Here is a 15785-nt window from a genome sequence, read left to right on the forward strand (position 1 = left end):
ACATACATACATACATACATACATACATACATACATACATACATACATACACACATAAACACACACACACAAATCAATGGGGAAAAACACACACAAACACACACATACAAATCAATGGGGAAATTGGCTCCTGAGTTTGGATATTATCTTGTAAAAACAAGGGTCTTTCTTAAACAATACACATTCTTATGAATCTTTGATGACATAAAACCTATGTTCATCTTGCAAATCTAATGACACCAGATCTAGTTTGCACAGTAGTATGCCTCAGAGGCCCATGCCTTAATGTTTAGCCCTCTGAGAACTTCTCAAGAATTGTTCATGTTTACTCTGTGGTGGGTTTAGGTTCATCTGGAAATGTATGAACTTGGTATAACTATTTTTTGTATTTTTATTTATGTTCAGCATTTAGCAGACAGAACATGGAGTATAAAGTAAGAGAGTTGGTCTCAAATACTAGAATACAGTGCATACCAGCTGGACAGCTTAGAGCAAAGTTTTGACATTACACGAGTTCATTTGCAATATCAATAAATAGATAGGCTTAGTAGCCAGCTGTTCCCCATTTGTTCTCCAAGTAACTGAGCTAAAGTATAAGGACAAGTGGTATGGAGAACGTTAGCTGAGGAGCTAAATATCAGTTTAGTACATGGATATTTCTGTTTTGCTCACCTTGCTTTGTTTTTGCAAAAAGAATAACATTTGAAATTCCATGTCATCCTTTCCTGGAGAGAGTACATTCCAAGATAATTGAACAGGAATAATAAGTTTTCAGTCTGAGCATAATCCAAGTTTACAAATCATGCTCACATCTAACAATGATCTTACTGCTCCACAAAGGTCTATAGTCTTGGTCACCTTTTATGATTTATCTCAGTCCATCATCCCCATAGGAAACAGAGAACCTTTAGTCAGTCAGCAGAGTGGGAATATATTGTGAAAATCAGGTGGAAATTTTGAGACATCATGCCTAGAGTAGAACAAGAGTCCCAGTCCATTTCTGCTCAGAATACTGGCATGCTCTTTGTAACCCACACAGGTCAGGCTTTCCTTAGAGCCTTTCTCTGCATGGTGGTTATCCTTAATTGTCAATTTGATACAACCTACTGCCCATGGGGAGTGGAGTTTTAATGAGGAGTTACCTAATTTGGGTTGCCTGGTGGGAATGTCTATGGGGGATTGGGTAAACTAATTGATGTGGGAAGACACAGTCCAACCTGCATAGCACATTTCCTAAGCAAGGAGTCCTGGATTGTTTAAAAGTGGAGAAATAGAGCTGAGCACATGAAAGCAAGAAATTGGCAGGTTTCCATGCCTTCCTCTCTGCTCTTGACCGTGGCCAGCTGTGCCAAGCTGTTGCTCCTGTGTCTTCTCTGATAAGATGGGCTGTGACTTGGAATTATATGCCAATAAATTCCTTTCTCCCCTAAGTTGCTTTCTGTTGGGGTATTTTATCAAAGTAAAAGGAAAGAAACCAGAATATCATGTGCTATTTCTGATTACTTGTCCACCCAGGACACTTACTTCTTTTCCACCAAAGCTGCAGCCCCTCTAAAGTCTTTTTCCCAGACCCAGCTCTTTCTTTTGTCATTTTGCAACTAAACTCTCTACATTTCCTAACCATGCAGCATAACATATCATATAGTACATGTTTATATGTCCATTTGTTTGATAATAGAAAGCCTAGTTTCTCTCTTTCCCATTTCTACAAGGAGGAAGACACATAGGATTGAACCAGTTTTTAAATTATTTCTTTTATTTTGAGATCATAATTACATCACTTATCTTGTCCCCTTTATCTCTCCAAACATTGCCATATGACTTCTTTACTCTCTTTCAAATTCATGTCTTCTTTTCAAAGTAATTATTGTTACACACACACACACACACATATGAACATAAAGTTAGCAATTGACGTAAGAAGAATTGAGACATTTTAAGGACTTAAAAATCTGTACTGAGAAGCAAAAGATACAGTTTACCCAGTTCAGTGGGTAAAAGCTTGCCATGTTAACACGAGAAATTGAGTTCTGATTACCAGCACCCAAAACCAAGAGTCAGGCTAAGTGAAGTACACTTGTAATCCCAACACTTAGGAGACAGAGACAGGTGGATCTCTAGGGCTCACTGACCAGCCCGTCTAGCCAAATTGTTAAGATTCATGGTCAGTCTCAAAGACCAAGGTGCACAGGCTGGCAAGATGATCAGAAGGTTAAGATGCTTGCCAACAAATCTGACAACCTGAGTTCAATCCCCAGGACCCAGGAGGTAGAAAGAGAGAACCAAGCCCACCAAGATATCCTCTAATGTCAGGGGTACTCCATGGCATGTGCACATCAAATTTAAAATGGGGGTGGACAGCAAAGGGAATGATGGAAGAAGACACCTGATATTAATCTCTGGCACTACATGCACACATGGATGTGTCCACAAGCGTATGCATGTGCATGTATGCACAAACACACACACACACACACACACACACACACACACACACACACACGTGTACCAGGTTTCTTATTTGTTCCCATAGTTTTACAGCAGAAATATAAATGGTGAAGACACACAAAACTATATTTCTGACCTTAGTACTTGAAAAGGTGAGGTCTAAATAGAACTATATGGTCCTCTGAATACAGTCATTATCTTTAATGAGAAAACATCACAAGGACATTTCAAATTGTACCTTAGGCGATAAATTACCTGCCAGAATTGTCCTCAGACTATTTCCCTCAGATATGAAAACACGGACCCCTCTGATCTGTGTGGTCACAGTGTATTTCTGCTCTGTTTGTGTAAAATTTATCCTGAAGAGCTTTGATGTGTCTGCCATTGTCCTTTTCAATAAGGGGTACAGCTCTCTAGTGCAATTCCTGTGTGCAGACACAAGGCTGTTCTAGGTCTGTGGGAATTTCTGTGTTCTGACTAAGAAGCTCTTCATTTTTGTTCTCTTCTGTCTTTCTCTGCTGGATGTTGGCCAGAGCCTGAGAATGCTTTCCCTGGTACCCACACTTTCTCTCTTTCTCTCTGAAGCTCTTCTTCTCACCATGTGGCCACCTGCCACCATGTGGCTAACCTCCACATCTGCTTAACTCAATCAGAATGGCCTTTTCTCTTTATCTTCTTCATTCTCCTCCTCTGGGCAGCTACTGAGATTTTCACCATTACCTGCCTTGGGAATTTCCTTTTATACTCTGATAAAATTCTCCTCCAACCTCCAATTAAGTCCATTTTTAAATTATTATATTACGAAGGCTAAGAAAGAGGAGAACTTGATTTCTCTGGTGACCACAAAGAGATTACCCCCAAACTTCCAGTAATAGTGTATGTGTGTCTGTTCATGTTTGTGCTTGTATAGGCAATCACATGTGTATATGGACTTCAATACTGCATATCTTATATATTTTTTCTTTATTAATTACACTTTATTCACTTTGTATCCACCCTGTGGTTCCCTCCCTCCTCCCATCCCAATCCCTCCCTTTCTCCACCCTCTGCCTGCATGTCCTTCCCAAAGTCCACTGATAGGGGAGGTCTTCTTTTCCTTCCTTCTGATCCTAGTGAGTTAGGTCTCATCAGGAGTGGCTGCATTGTCTTCTTCTGTGGCCTGGTAATGTTGCTTCCCCCTCAGGGGTGAAATAATTAAAAAGCAGGACAATTGGTTCTGGATATCTTATATCTTATGCAGTCTGCAGTCACTCTCCACTTTTTTTTTCAGGCAGGGTCTCTCAATGAACCTGGAGTGCTCCAATTCAGCTTGGAGTAGAGACACAAACTGGCACACACAGCTTTGTACATGGGTTCTAACAGCTAAGTTCAGGTCCTCATGCCTATATTGTAAGGACTCTGCTTATAGCCCTCTCCCAGGCACTACCAAGAACTTCCTTCATTTTCTTTTAGGCATTAACTTTCTCCAGAGCAAAATGTGTTGTGATTCTTCTGCAGGACATGTCCTGCCTCTCTGTCCTCTATACAATTTAAGAATTTTTATTATCAGTGTTTTATGATATTAATGTTTGTTTCCCATTTGACATCTTATTATATTTTTATCAGTAACTTTTCTACATATTTTCTTGTTTTTCATTTATTTTATTATAAGTGTGGTTAGCCATTTTATTTTACTATTTTTAAATTTGAATCATTGCTAGTATTTTTGCTACTTTTAGTTATAAGAAAACTGAGACTTCTTTTCCTCAAGAACATTCATGCATTTCACTTTTTAATATCCAAGTCTGTGATTCACTTTTAATTTGATCTTGGTGGATTCAGTCTTACCTTCTAACACTAGCTTAGGCCCCATAAAAGGAACCAGACCCACCTGAAACTCATGGTGGCTCAGCTCTGAGGGACTGGATTGGAAACATGAATGCTGTGAAGTCTCTTCATAAATGGACAGTTATTCCTTCTATATCCTAGGTATGTTTTAAGGTGAACTCAGCCCCAAGGCCAAGTGATTAACCTGTCTCAACTACACTGTTAAGTTCCATATGGGGCAAATGATCTCTCTCTCTCTCTCTCTCTCTCTCTCTGTCTCTCTCTCTCTCTCTCTCTCTCTCTCTCTCTCACTCTCTCACTCTCACTCTCTTTCTGTCTGTCTTTTCAACAGGGTCTTACTATGTAGCATTGGCTGGCCTGGAGAGGTAAAAATTAGGAAAGAACTTTAGTATAAAAAGACCCCAAAGAAGAAGAACCAGTTTCTTCCTTGGCTAAAAGCAGAAGTGTCTCTGTGCCAGTGGGTAGCCTCATTTTTGCCAGAGGACAGAGATGCCAGCTCCTCTTCAGAGATGTCATTAGTGTAGTAATAGAAGCTCATTAAACAGAAGCAAATAGATGTCTGTGAGTTTGAGGTGAGTTTATTCTACATAGTGAACTCTCCAGGCTAGCCAATGCCACATAGTAAGACCCTGTTATTAGCCACCTCTGTCAGAAAATTAAACAAAATCTTATCTGTGAGGCTATGCCTTGTGCTCTGTCCTGTTCTCATAAGACACCATAAGTGCATTCTCGTGCATTCCCAGTTTCATGAAATATGTCCCAAGGGGCATGCTAAATTAAACTTATGCAGAAAAAGGAAATGCTGGAAATGTAAGGCATGCTTGACCTAACTTCACATAACTGAACTAAAGGTTCAAAAATAATTTAAATTCATAATGGCAAATAAAAATTGAAAATGAAAACACACACTCACCAAAACGAAGACAATTACAATTAAAAGAAAGAACATGATGCTAAAACGAAAGAAAAATATAAGCACAGGGAATAAAAGCAAGAAAATGTTGAAGGGCTTGAGGATGCATAGACAAAGGAAGAGTAACAATTTAGCAGAGGTACAGAATTGAATCTTTATATAGAGATAGCAAAATCTGGAGCTGGAGAGATGGTTCAACAGGTAAAATTGCTTTTACTATGAAGGCCTGAAATCACATCTCTAGGCCCACATAAAAGCCTAAAAGTCCTCCTACTCTGCACTTTCACAGGCCTCTAGTCTATGGCAAATGCAGTGGGAAAATAACAAGGGACCATAGATAAAACAAGGAGAAAGATGAGAACAGACACCTGAGATTGTTCTCTGAACTCCATATGCATATCTGGGTATCCTCTGCTGGCTAGAATTTGTCAAACTGACAAAACCTGGAGTCATCTCAGAGGAGGAAAGCTCAAATGATAATATTGGCCAATAGGCAAGCCTGTAGGGTGTTTTCTTGAATAATAATTAAAATGGGCAGTCAATCATGGGTAGTGATATCTAATGGCAGTTGGTACTGACTGGTATAATAGAGCAGCCAGAACAAGCCATGAGAATGAGAATTAAGCAAGTAAGCTGTACTTCTTCATGGCCTTGGTATCGGTTCTTGATTCTAGGTTCCTGCCTTGAGATACTGCCCTAACATTGCTGGATGGCATTAGTTCTTGGTTGTAGGCTCTTGCCTGGAGATCCTGCCCTGACTTTGTTGTATGGTGGACTACAACAAGCTCAAGATGAAATGAACTTTTTCCTGACAAAGTTGCTTTTGGTCTAAGCATGTTAACATAGGAATAGAAATCCTAACTAAGATACAGATCATACCTGTGTGAAAAAATACAAACACATACATGCACATTTACCTGCAAATTTCATGATTTCCTTATTTTTCATTGCTGAGTAATACTCCATTGTATAGATGTACTACTCCAACCAAGGACTATTCTTGGAAATAACCTAGAACCCCTGCACAGATGTAGCCCATGGCAGTTCAGTGTCTAAGTGCGTTACATAGTAATGGGAAGAGGGACTGCCTCTGACCTAATCTGATTGGCCTGCTCTTTGATCACCTCCCTCTGAGTGGGGAGCAGCCTTACCAGGCCACAGTAGAGGACAATGCAGCCACTTTTGATGAGAACTGATAGACTAAGATCAGAAAGGAGAGGAGAACATCCCCTATAAGTGGACTTGGGGAGTGGCATGCATGCAGAAAGGGGAGGGAGGATAGGATCGGGAGGGGAGGAGGGAGGGACTTATGGGGGGATACAAAATAAATAAAGTGTAATTAATAAAAAAATTTAAAAAAATCCCTACTCCCTCTTCGGAGGAGGCGTCCAGCAGACCACAGACCACATTGTCTGCCACAGACCACATTATCTGTACGCCAATCGGAGATCTGGGCTGAGAAAACCCAATCCTTTTGGGCACTCCCCCAAACACCGCAATAACCCTGCTGCAGCAGAGCAGAAGGATAAAGAGGCGCACAGCAGCTTCACAGTGCTGGGACCCCAGTGCTGCCAGCTGCTCCTAGCAAACAAACTTCAGCTCGGGATCTGGGACTGTGGTCATTCAACTTGTCCTGAGACTCTCCTGGGTCCAGCACAATAAGGTCTAGCATCAAGTCCTATCACCTGCGGTCCCCCGACCCCTGGCAGAGAAACCTTGGCTCAGGATCGGGACTGAGAGTTCCCAACCCCTTCTGGCACTCATCTGAGAGCACTGCCATAAGCTTGCTCTAGTGGAGGGAAAGGACAGAGAGGCAGCCTGCCACAGGACACAGCACCTCCTCTCCAGCTCACCCAGTGGCCCCTGGCAGAGAAAGCCAAGCTTTGGATATGAGGACACTCAACCCTACCTGGTACTCTCTCGGGATCAGCAAACATAGGTTCTACCGCCAGGCTGCTTCTGGCAGAGAGATCTGGGCCCAGGAGATGGGATTGAGAACACTCAACCTAACTCTTTCTGGTGCTACCCTGGGACCAGTCAACATAACCCCTCCTGGCAGAGAGAAAGGACAGAGAGGCAGCACACAGGAAAGGTGGACACCAAGTCCTGTGGCCACAGTGTCACAGAGCTGACTGTCAGCCTACTCCCGCATTTCCCGCAGCAGGACCAAATCAGAGAGTAGAGAGCAAGGGGAACCCCTGTGCATTCCAACTGTTCCTGCAAGAGAGTGAGTGAGCCTTCTATGACAGTTTGCCCCAGACACAGGGCCTCTCCAGAGAAGCAACCAGATGAGATACCTGCCACCCACACCCCTAGTGTGGGCATCATAGGGATTCTTGGGATAGCGACCCCAACGTTGGTTGAAGCCTCTGCCTTGTGGGTCCACTAGTGTAATCCAGGCAAACAATCCCTGGATCACAGACAGAACTGCATAATAGTGGCCTTCAGGCCACTGCAATAGTCAGAGAATCTGCACATGCACACGGCCCCCACTAAAATCGCATGCAAATAGCACCAGCGTCACATTCCTTACTTAGGCTAAACTGAAACCACAACGCACACTCCCAAACCAGTGAACCTCTCTAATCTTCCTGAAAAAAAAAACAGTCCAGAAAACAGAAAGAGATGATCATAGCCCGAACTACACACTCAAGGAACAAGCAGTAAGGGTTATAAATATCCAGATGGCTAGAGGCAGACGTAAGAACACATCCAACAAAAATCAGGACATAATGACCTCACCAGCAACTCCACAAACCAATGGACACTTCAATTCACGAGATATACAAGAAAACGACCTCAAAACTATGTTTCTCCAGCTATTAGAGGCCCATAAAGATGAAATTAACAAAGCCCTCAGAGAAATAGTCAAAGAAATTGAGACAAACCAAGAGGAAACAAATCGAGCTCTCAGAGAAATGACCACGAAAATTGAGGCAAACAAAGAAGAAATGAACAAAGCTCTCAAAGAAATGCCCACACAAATGAAGGCAAATAAAGAAGAAATAAACAAAGCTCTGATAGAAATACAGGCAATTATACCCAAAGAAGTAGAGGCACAATTAGTGATACATAGAGAGGAAACAGACAAAAAAATAGAAGCTGTCATTGAAAAGCAGGAGTCCACATTCAAACAGATGAAGGAAATGGTGCAAGACATGCAAACAGAATTAGAATCAATAAAGAAAACACAAATAGAGAAAAACCAGGAGCTGGAGAACATAGAGAAAAGATCGGGAACTACAAAGGTAAGCATCTCCAACAGAATACAAGAGATGGAAGAAAGAATCTCAGGAGCCGAAGATACACTTGTGGAAATTGACACGTCTCTCAAAGAAAAACTAAAATCAGAAAAGTTCCAAACACAAAACATGCAAGAAATCAAGGACACCATGAAAAGACAAAACCTAAGAATAATAGGAGTAGAAGAAAAAGAAGACATCAGGCTCAAAGGTCCGGAAAATATTTTCAAGAAAATTATAGAAGAAAACTTTCCCAACTTAAAGAAGGAGATGGCCATAAACATACAAGAGGCCTACAGAACACCAAGTAGACTAGACCAGAAAAGAAATTCTTCACGTCACATCATAGTCAAAACACTGAACCTACAAAACAAAGAAAAAATTCTAAAAGCAGCAAGGGAAAAAGGCCAAGTAACATATGAAGGTAGACCTATCAGAATCACACCAGATTTCTCAGAAGAAACTATGAAAGCCAGAAGGGCCTGGACAGAAATCATACAGTCCTTAAGAGACCACAGATTCCAACCCAGACTACTATACCCAGCAAAATTTTCAATCAACATAGACAGAGAATTCAAAATATTCCATGATAAAACCAAATTTAAACAATATCTGCATAGTAACACAGCTCTACAGAAGTTACTAGAAGGGAAACTCCAAACCTAAGAAAAAAAAAAAAAAAACTACATCTAAGGAAAAAGAGAAAATAGATAACTACACAACAAAAAAACCAAAAGAATACAAGCAATAAAACTCAGTGACACCACCAACCCCACATCAAAAGTAAGCAATAATTGTTGGTCACTAGTATCTATCAAACTCAACGGACTCAACTCCCCAATAAAAAGACACAGACTAACAGAATGGTTGCGGAAACAGAATCCAAGTCTCTGAAGAAAGAAATTGAAGAAGATATCAGAAGATGGAAACATCTCCTGTGCTCATGGATTGGTAGGATTAACATTGTGAAAATGTCCATCCTGCCAAAAGAAATCTACAGATTCAATGCAATTCCCATCAAAATACCAACTCAATTTTTACAGACCTTGAAAAAAAGATTCTTAGCTTCATATGGAGAAACAAAAAACCCAGAATCTCCAAAACAATCCTGTACAACAGACTATCTGGAGGTATCTCCATCCCTGATCTCAAGTTGTACTACAGAGCAATAGTAATAAAAACTGCATGGTATTGGCCTAAAAACAGAAAGGAGGATCAATGGAACTGCATAGAAGACCCAAAAATAAACCCACACACCTATGAATACTCGATTTTTGACAAAGACTCCAAAACCATTCAAAGGAAAAAAGACAGCATCTTCAACAAATGGTGCTGGTCCAACCGGATTTCTACATGCAGAAAAATGAAAATAGATCCATATTTATCACCCTGCATAAAACTAAAGTCCAAGTGGATCAAAGACCTCAATATAAAACCAGATACTCTAAATATGTTAGAAGAAAAAGTGGGGAACAGCCTAGAACTCATTGACACAGGAGACAACTTCTTGTCAGAACACCAACAGCACAAGCTCTAAGAGCAACAATCAATAAATGGGTGCTCATGAAACTGAAAAGCTTCTGTAAAGCAAAGGACACCGTCATCAAAACAAAACGACTGCCTACAGATTGGGAAAGAATTTTCAGTAAACCTTTATCTGACAGAGGACTAATATCCAGATATACAAAGAACTAAAGAAGCTGAAAAGCAGCAAACCAAGTAATCCAATTAAAAAATGGGGAACAGAGCTAAACAGAGAATTCTCGACAGAGGAATATCGAATGGCAGAGAAACACTTAAAGAAATGCTCAACTTTATTAGCCATCAGGGAAATGCAAATCAAAACGACCCTGAGATTTCACCTTACACCCATCAGAATGTCCAAGAAGAAAAACTCAAGTGACATGCTGGAGAGGTTGTGGAGAAAGGGGAACCCTCCTTCACTGCTGGTGGGAATGTAAACTGGTACAACCACTCTGGAAATCTATCTGTCGCTTTCTCAGACTGTAGGAATAGTGCTTCCTCAAGACCCAGCTATACCACTGCTAGGTATATACCCAAACTTTGCTCAAGTACACAAAAAGGATACTTGCTTAACCATGTTTGTAGCAGCTTTATTTCTAATAGCTAGAACCTGGACACAACCCAGATGTCCATCAACGGAGGAATGGGTACAGAAATTGTGGTATTTTTACACAATGGAATACTACTCAGCAATCAAAAAGGAGGAAATCATGAAATTTGCAGGCAAATGGTAGGATCTAGAAAAGATCATTCTGAATGAAATATCCCAGAAGGAGAAAGACAAACATGGTATATACTCACTTATATAGACCTATAAGATATGGTAAACATAATGAAATCTATACACATAAAAAAGGTAATCAAGAGAGTGGACATGGGGTAAGATGATCAATCCTCACTTAGAAAGACAAATGGGATGTGCATTGAACATATGACAGGAGTCTACTGAGAACATTTGAAAGACTTGAACTAGCAGTGTTTTCAAAGCAAAGATTCATGACCAAACCTTTGGCAGAGTACAGGGAATCATAAGAAAGAAGGGGAGTTAGTCTGATGGGGAAAGGATAGGAGCTCCACAAGGACCAAATATATCTGGGCACAGGGTCTTTTCTGAGACTGACATTCAACCAAGGACCATGTATGGATGTAACCTAGAACCTATGCTCAGTTGTAGTCTGTGGTAGCTCAGTAACCAATTGGTTTCCCATAGTGAGGGGAACAAGGACTATTTCTAATAGGAACTCAAGGACTGGCTCTTTGGCCTCCCCACCCCCCCAAGAAAGGAGCAGTCCTGTTAGGCCACAGAGGAGGGCTTTGCAGCCAGTCCTGAAGATACCTGATAAAACAGGATCAGATGAATGGGGAGGCTGTCCCCCCTATCAATGGACTTGGAAAGGGGCATGGTGGAGATGAGTGAGGGATGGTGGGATTGGGAGGGAATGAGGGAGAGGGACACGGCTGGGATACAGAGTTAATAAAATGTAACTGATAAGAAAAATATAAAATTAAAAAAAGAATAATAGAAATTGATGAAAAAGAAGATTTCAGGCTTCAAGGTCCAGAAAATATTTTCAAGAAAATCATTACAGAGTTCATGTTCTTTTTGAAATATTTACAAATTTTTCAAAAATGATCCTAGCTTGTGTCTGGTTGACTTAAAATTCAGCCAGCATAATATATAGTGCGTGTGTGTGTTTGCATGACTACATTTGTGTGATTGTGGGTTTGCCACATTATAAATGTGGGAGTTCTATGAGAACATGTGGTAGTTTTTTTTTGTTTGTTTTTTTTTTGTTTTTGTTTTTGTTTTTGTTTTTTCTCTTCCTCATCATGTAGTTCCCAAGGACAGAACACATATCATCAGCCTTGGCAGAAAATGTAACCACTCAGTGATCTGTCTCACTGATTCGGTGTTCTCAGCAGTTGGGAAAATGCTCACATGAATTTTCATGTTTGTGAGAAAACAACAGTGCTGACATCTTTCATGTGTTTATCCTCCTATGAGCGTACACATGTTTAGTGACAGCTACACATATACTAGTTTACATTTATATGTTTGACACACACCAAAAATTCAGTACATAGATTCTGAATGTCATATTCTTCCAAGTAAGCATTTTACCCACAGAGGAGATGAGGTTTTAGCAATATATGATGCTTGTTTTGTTCATTGTGTCAGATTTATATTTTGGTAGTCTTCAGTACCTCTACTTCAAAAAGTGTGGCTAAATACCAGAGAGAGTTCTATGAATACATGTATAACCTCAAATTCACCCCAAAGTACAAAAGTTCCACTTTCTTGCTCCTTAGAACTTGACTGGAAGTGAGTTGTTCAAAGCATCGATCACACTTGATCATGATGAACAGTAGCTTCATATTTCTGGGATGGAGCATTAGTCACAGGGGCAGAAGTCAGCTAAGGTGACAAGCTTGTACACTATTTTGAACTATGTTTGGAGCCACTGCAGTGTTTCAAGCATTTCTAGGTGGCCTGATTCAGTGTATACCTGCTGTTTAGAACTATAGGACATTGTGTGAAGTATCATATATAATTGTTTTATGCTTACACTGGTTAATACATTTTTTAAGCCATCTCCTTTGCATTATTCCAAATCTATTAGTGTGGGTTTAATAAGATTAATATTTATCAAGTCTACAGCTCTATTAAAACTTCAAATTGTGTGACCTCTGTAAACTTATTCTGCCCATGCCTGAGCATACAAAGACCTCTGTGCCTGCTATGGGCTGTAAGCATGGGATACAGGCTGATGTTCTTGATCATGTCTTTGTCTTTTGGTGATAACCATACTTGCTGAAATATACCTGTAAACTAGTAAGCAATTGTTAGGTGAAGATGGATTGAACGTGGATATAGTATAATACCAGCTTTTTTCTAAGCTTGTGGTATTTAGATGTAAGAGAGTGTCGCTTTGTGCGAGTATATCTTAGTAAACCGCTTGCTTTGCAAGCATGGGGACATGTGTTCACGTAGGTATGTTGTCAAAGCCAGGTATGTTGTACACACTTGTAATCCTCATGCTGAAGAGGTATTGACATGAAAGCTCATTGTCCAGCCTGCGTGGCCAAATAGCTAAGGAAAAACAACTTTGTGACTAGTAAGAAACAACCTATGACATTAACTGTCATCTTCCTAACACATAAGCACACAAATGCATGTACACATAAACACACACACACACACACACACACACACACAAGATGGTCTTCTCATATTTTATTTTTACAAAGGTATAATAGCATATGTTTATTTTATGATTACTAGCCTTATGTGTTGAACAAATGGCCATTTAGAGACCTGCTAGATGCTGTGATGCAGTGTCACGTAGAACACATCCATGGTTCTTAGAGGTTCTTTAGCACATAAAAGATAAACCAGTATGTTGATGATTCTATCTTAGTACACTGTGGGCACATGCAAATCAAAATACAGAATGCAAGCCAAAAATGACCAGAGCAGATAAGAGGAGAGATTTCAGAGTAGATATCCTTCAGAGATGGATTTAGAAAAGTGATTGAATAAACTATAATTAAGTAAGAGCATATGATGGTTAGCTTTACCTGTCAATCTAGAACACAACCTAGACACAACCTAGAATCACCTGAGAAGAAAATCTCAATTGAAGATTTTCAATATTTGGTTGAAACTCAGGCATGAACCTAGAGGCTGGAACTGGAGTGAGGCCAATGCTTCTCACTGGCTTGCTCTCATGGCTTGATCAGATTGCTTTCTAATGCAGGATGGGTCAATCTTCTATGGGGTGTCATTGCTGCCAGTGATCTGGACCCTTCCACATCAATCAATAATGATGAAAATTCCCTATAGGTTTTTCTACACTCCATTCTGGTGGGGGTATTTTCTGCATTGTAGTTCCTTTTCAAAAATGACCCTAGCTTGTGTCCAGTTGACATAGAATCCAACCAGCAGAGTTTCTAAACTATTTGTGTGGAGAAATCAAGCAGAGTATAAGCAAGCCAGCCGGTGGGCAGATCCACCCTTCATTGCGGATGTGATGTGACTAGCTGCTTCAAGTTCCCACAACTGTGAATTACCCGTATTGTTGGGCTGCAACAAGGAACTGGGAGTTAAATAAGCTCTTTCTCAACCAGGCTGCTTTCACCCAGGATATTTTTCACAACTGTAGAAATGAAACTGAAACTGGGTACAAATTTGGGACATACCAGAACACTGAGCTGTAAAGGCTCTTGGGGAAAGGAAGGGAAGAATCATAAGAAGTGGGCTTAAGTATGAGCTACTTACACCTGCAGAGAAATATTCAGAATGAAGCATAGTTTGACTTTGTGTCTTTCCAGCCGTCTATGAGCAGTCCTGTGAGGTGTACAGACACCGAGGGAACACAGCTGGGTTCTTCTACGTCGACTCTGATGGCAGCGGGCCACTGGCACCTCTCCAGGTGTACTGCAATATCACTGGTAAGGGCAATGCTTTCCAGGCATGCTTAAGCTGGATGACTGGTGGAAAGGGACATCTGAGTGAACAAAACTTACATGGGGTGGGGGAGGATGCTATCATGACAAATAGGAATTAGCTTAGTTATTTTCAAGGCAATTAGAAGAAGGAGCTTGGTAGTCAAGACACTGTTCCCTGAGTCAGGAATGAATCATAAACTGTTCTCTTTAGGGCTACCTAAGGACATCTGCTCTGTTAAAACTCAACAACAGAAAGAAAAGAAAGTGAAAAATAAAACAAATAAGCACACAAAAAATTAAGGCATGAAAATCAGTGAGAAGTCCTGACTTACAAAGGGGAACTCCATTCATAGATGGTTCTGTGGATTATGTGTCCGGGTGAGTCCTACTTCAGTGGTTTATCAGTGAGATGGGATTGAGATACTACACACCACAGAGCTGGGAGGATCATAGATAATCCACTATGTTGGACCAGCTAGTAAAGACCAAAAACACAGTTTCACCTCAAAATCCCTAAGAGATACTTTATTCTAGAGGATGACCATGACCTAAGCACATAGATTTAGTTCACCACCAACTCTATTTGGTGGTTAATTTACTCTATAATAAAATTGCACAGTGCTAAATAGTCCTAGTATAATTATCATTAATTGGCATATACCTATATATTTGTCTCTGTGTGTCTCTCTGTCTTTCTGTCTCAGTCTCTCTCTCTCACACACACACACGCACACACACACATACACAGGCTTGCAAAATTGTTTCAAGAACTAGTCCTCAGAGATTCAAGATATGGTAATATCATGGATCAACAGATTCAGGCCTCTCATATTTTATGGAGTATTTGTGTCCTAGGATCCTCTGCAGTTAGGGAGCATACTTATCAAGTTCTTTTTAGCTAGACAGTGTTCAAGGCAGTTAGGATATGCAAAAAATATTTAATACAGCATGGATATTCACAGGACAGTAAACTCAGGAACAGGGCCATGAAATGCTGTAGACAGAAAGCAATGGAACCAGTGCAAGAAGTGCTAACAAGGTTCTTTCGGCCAATTTTCCAACTGAATGCAAAGATCCAGACACTAGCTGCAGAATGTTCTAGTTATATTAGTATCAATACTACATCATCTAGTAAAGAGTGGCTACATGTGAGTTACTTTGTAGTAGCTTTGGAACATGAATAGAAATTATGTTGTTTGCTATTCTTGGTTATTGTTTCCTAGTCCTGTTCACCAACATAGTCAGGAATGGACCTCTTAGTGTGTCTTGATTCTTTTCAAAACATAACTCACACATAGGATCTTAGTAAAAAATAAAATAAAAATTCTAGGCTAGCTTACAAAATTCTAATTCACTAAATGCACATTTCCTAAGGCATTTAG

General features: G+C 40.3%; 1 protein-coding gene across 2 annotated transcripts in view; it reads left to right on the forward strand.

The window, feature by feature from the left end:
- The window catches only part of LOC129672165 (contactin-associated protein like 5-1-like), a 796696-nt gene that overhangs the window by 505120 nt on the left and 275791 nt on the right, over positions 1-15785 (forward strand). For both annotated transcript variants that reach the window (XM_055601463.1, XM_055601471.1), the window contains exon 12: positions 14287-14406. In XM_055601463.1, the coding sequence (XP_055457438.1) occupies positions 14287-14406 (120 nt within the window). The remainder of the gene's footprint in view (positions 1-14286; positions 14407-15785) is intronic.

Source organism: Psammomys obesus, unplaced genomic scaffold, assembly GCF_907164565.1.
Source record: "Psammomys obesus unplaced genomic scaffold, mPsaObe1.curated_primary_1811, whole genome shotgun sequence".
Lineage (NCBI taxonomy): Eukaryota > Metazoa > Chordata > Mammalia > Rodentia > Muridae > Psammomys > Psammomys obesus.